The 4,288-nt window shown below is 39.5% G+C and overlaps 1 protein-coding gene across 1 annotated transcript; it reads left to right on the top strand.

Moving 5' to 3' along the window:
- Positions 1-551: 551 nt before the first annotated feature.
- Positions 552-2,981, top strand: sem1 (SEM1 26S proteasome subunit). Its single transcript, XM_086279403.1, has 3 exons — positions 552-708; positions 1,107-1,200; positions 2,781-2,981. The coding sequence occupies exons 1-3, from the start codon at positions 633-635 to the stop codon at positions 2,821-2,823; spliced, it is 213 nt and encodes a 70-aa protein (XP_086135529.1). The 5' UTR covers positions 552-632; the 3' UTR covers positions 2,824-2,981.
- The last annotated feature ends 1,307 nt before the right edge of the window (positions 2,982-4,288 follow it).

Raw genomic sequence — 4,288 nt, 5'->3', positions numbered from 1 at the left:
GCAGGGAATAAAGTGTCACTGTGACTGAAATGGATAACAATGTGAAATAAATATTCTTTACACCAAAACTTATTTTGGACATTTTTTTCTGCACAGCAAACATGTTAACAGAGCTGATGAAGCTGTACCTGTAATACTGGATAGGTACTGGTAATGTTAAAAATCAAATTTGAAAAACATATTTACTCTAAGTGTGATAAGAAGACAAAACAAAAAGCGTTCAAACTTGAAATTAAGGATTTTCCTTAAAATACTTCGTTTATTTATCTTAAACAGGTTAGACTCACTGCTTTAATTAAACCTGTTAGAAAAATCTCATCGGATATATCGACCTGTTTCTCTTACTGCACTGGTCGTTGCTTTCTATTTGAGGGCAGAGAGCTGGTTCTTATCTGCCTGTGTGTGCGTTTGTAAATCACATTGAATTTAATTACATCGAGTGTTTCTTGAGTAAACCTGCCTTACCTCGCTTTGCTGTGGCTCACAGTTCCTCCTGCGCTCCCCTGTGCAGTCATCGTGCCATCCATGCGTGCACTTCGCGCAGCCGCAACCGGCTCGATCAACTTTAACTTCCCACAATTCCTGCGTGAAGAGGCTTCATTAACAAACAGCAACACACCGACGGAGCTAACATGTCAGACAAGAAGCAGACCGTAGATCTGGGCTTGCTGGAGGAGGATGATGAGTTTGAAGAATTCCCAGCCGAGGGTGAGTAGTTCACATGTTATCTGAGGTGTTGTTGTTCTTGTTTCTCTCTTCATTATTTGTTGGAGTCCGTTACGGTTTTCTTTGCTGTGTCCTGCTGCAGTGACTCAGCTAGCCTAGCCTATTAGCTTTAGCATTAGCTAGCGAGCTAGCTGGAAGAAAAACGCCACAATTGTTCCGATTTAACCAAACACACCACTTCACCGAGCTCCCAGTAGTTTAATTCACCACTAAAATTTACTTACTGACTGCGCTTAGCTGTTTAAATATTATGTATACTTGAAGTAATTGTCTTACACCGCCAATGTAGCTAAACCAACAAGCTAAAGTGTTCAGAACTGGTGAGCAGATACTTTTATATTAAGGTTTTATTGCAAGCTTACAGCTGTAATGTTTCCCAGACTGGACAGGGCTGGATGAAGACGAAGACGCTCATGTTTGGGAAGACAACTGGGACGATGATAACGTAGAAGATGATTTCTCAAATCAGCTGAGGTAATCTGATCAGTCAGAAATTGTTCATTAAATAAAACTTTTTTTTAAAAAATCTCACAAATCACTTAAAAGCTAATGAAAAACTGTCCGATGACAAACAAAGACGTTTGCATAATCAGAATCGTTTTTGCACATTTCAGAATGCCAGTTTATGAAGTCCTTACTGTCTACTTTCTTGCCTTGATCTCATACTATATCTCCATCTTTATGCTTACATTTATTTGATCAAGTTTAGGGTCAAGCAACAAAAATACTCTCCGTTTTGAATGAAAATCTTTCTGTTTTAGCACATGTGGGACACAGTCTTTCTATTTATTTTAAATGGAACAAACCAACATTTGATCCACAGATGTTTCATATTTAATAATTCAGTCATCTGCTCTGCGTTTGTAGGTCATTGACGTGTTAACATTTGAATTTCTGTTGCTCTAAAAGCAGGGGTGCGTTTTTGTAACTGCTGTTGTGCACCTTTTTTGATTTTGTTTCAAATGCCTGCCTAAATTAAAAGCTAGTTCATTTCAAACCACACCTTTATGTTAAACACCTTTCACCTGGTTTATATCGATCTCACATGTTTGGCAAGCCGGCTGTGTGCAAATAGCTAAGCAATACCTGATCAAAAACAATAGGACTTGCTAATATTTCCCGTGTTTGTTATCTTAACTTCTCTTTCTGCAAATGTTTCTCAAAACTGTGTCAGAAAAATGTAGATCATTGAGCAATTTCTGATGCATAAACTACAAATAAACAGTGCACTACTTTGGCCCAAAACCTCGTCCAGTAAATCTCTTGGCTGTCGAGAAAAACCACATACAGTATATAATGTAATCGGTCATGAAGAGCCTGATGGGTTATGCAGAGAGAAACTCTTATCAAACAATTAACATTTTTATTTATATGCTGTCCATATGTAGCACATGGTGAGTAATTTTCCCTGATATAACATATTGCCTTTGCACACCACCAGAATGCCTTTTAGGAGCCGTGCATGCAATTCAGTCGTTGATCTAAATGCAGCATGGAAGATGCAGTAACCAATAATGAACTTGCCTGGTGAGATTTGTACCAGTTTTGTGGCCTAGATCACCTTTTTTGACAGCAGGGCTCGTTTATATTTCACATATGTAGAAAAATATAAACGCCTCTAAAACGCAACAGACGAACAACATTTGTAACGTGCAAAAGTACCTTAGGTATGTTGAGTTTAGCAGAAATGTAATGGAGTTGGCAAATCTATGAGCAATCAGTATCCACTGATAGATAAATGGCTGCTTTGTTTTTATTTGAGTACCCTTTAGACAGTTATATGCTATTGTTTTATTTAGGCCAATTACGATAGCCATATTATTAAGTTGTTTCTTAAAGATATCATTATTGTTAAAGGCCACAGCTGCTATATGTCTATATATGTAATCATCAAATCCATAGCTGTATGCATTATGCAGTATTTATATATATTTTTTTCTTCTCATCTCCTAATGGTTCTTACAATCAATAGCAGAGGGTACTTATGCCTCAACCACCCACCTGTAATCATCTCTGCTGACTTGATCTTTCTATTTTTCTTTTCCTCCCTGCAGAGCGGAGCTTGAAAAACATGGTTACAAGATGGAGACATCATAGTGGCTGACAAGGCCTTTCAGTATTCGGAGACATTGGATATGGACATTTATAATTGAAAATTACTGGCTGACCACATACTGCAAGAAGAGCTCAGAAGATGTTAATTTGTTGCCCTTTTTTATAATTGAAGTTGATGGAAGTAAAGTGTTTGGAAGAAAGTGTTCCTTTGAGTGTTTTTCCTTTAATGTTTATGCTACAAATGTTTAGGTGACAGTTAAAGATAATTTCTGCATTACATTTGTGTTAATTTTATATTTGTGTGTAATGCAATCTGTAGACTGGTCCTAGCTCCTCAGCCTGAAGAAACCAGTTGGTTTTGAGTAATCATTAAAATATTGCTGAAATTCAATAGGCTGTAATAACTGCAGTCCCTGTAATCGAGGAAGAAAAGCCAGTGGCCAACAGTGATGCTTGAGCAAACATTCAGCCGGGGGTCTTTGGTTTCGGCTTGTCCTTGGGCAGCTCTTATTTTGTACAGGCACTAAAATCCATTTTTCTAGTTGGTATAGAAGATGACTCAGGGTTTGGCTAAAATAACTGCAAATTACAGTCTTTGTAAGAACTGTTGATCTCCTCAGACGCACACCTGCCAAGTCAACACAATCTACCTGTAATGGGCAGCTTGTTATTGCCCTCTGACACTTAGTGCATTTATTTTGGACTGCATGAATTTTGCATGATCTTACTCAGGTTCAAGTACTCAACAGATATTCGGGATCATTTTGCTTCAACTGTACTTTTTTAAAGGAAAATATTTTATGAAAGGCTCTGTTTATTGAAACTGTCAAAGCGATGTCTGCACGATAGAGGAAGAGTGAACAAAGTGTGCATGAGGGGAAAAAAAATAGAGCTGCATAGGCTGTGCACGGTGGAAGTACACACAATGCAAACAAGTGTAAGTGCGCTTGTGGTGCATGCTACACACATACAGAGGCAGTTCCTTTGCACTGTGCTGTATAACAGCCCCCTTCCCTCTCAGCCCCACAGCGCTGGGCCGAGTCCCTGAAGGAGAGATTATCCACTGCCGTGTTTGTCAGAGACAGGGAGGGGGTCTCAGCATGGGGCCTCCCAGCTTGCCTTGCCTGGGCCTGCCCCTACTGCCAGCCAGGCCCTTCTCTTCCGCTTGGCACAGCGGGGACTCTTGTACTGAACCAGAGGCCAATTTATCCCCGCCACACTCCCCCGGCAAAATGATTTCTCTCAGTGTTTTGTCGACTCTCGGTCCCAGGGTCCTAATGAGGTGAAATGGATGCCAGTAAGACCGAGGCTGCAAGAGCCGCTTTCATCCTGAAAACAATATCCATCCTCCTACATGAGTGGAAAGTAACTTGGAAACATTTACACAAGCACTGTATTTACATACATTTTTTTCTGTACTGTGGTGTATTTGCATTTTGTGTAACGTGACGTTCACATACTCTTAAAAGATCTTAAATGTGTTTAATGACACACAAATTATCTCTGA

The sequence above is a fragment of the Aulonocara sp. 'chitande type north' Nkhata Bay genome, linkage group LG22, assembly GCF_057382095.1.
Source record: "Aulonocara sp. 'chitande type north' Nkhata Bay isolate Kocher_YH1m ecotype deep benthic linkage group LG22, A_spYH_male_GT1.1, whole genome shotgun sequence".
In the NCBI taxonomy this organism is placed as follows: Eukaryota; Metazoa; Chordata; class Actinopteri; order Cichliformes; family Cichlidae; genus Aulonocara; species Aulonocara sp. 'chitande type north' Nkhata Bay.
Note: the sequence above shows the minus strand (reverse complement) of the source record. Positions and strands in the feature narration are given on the sequence as shown.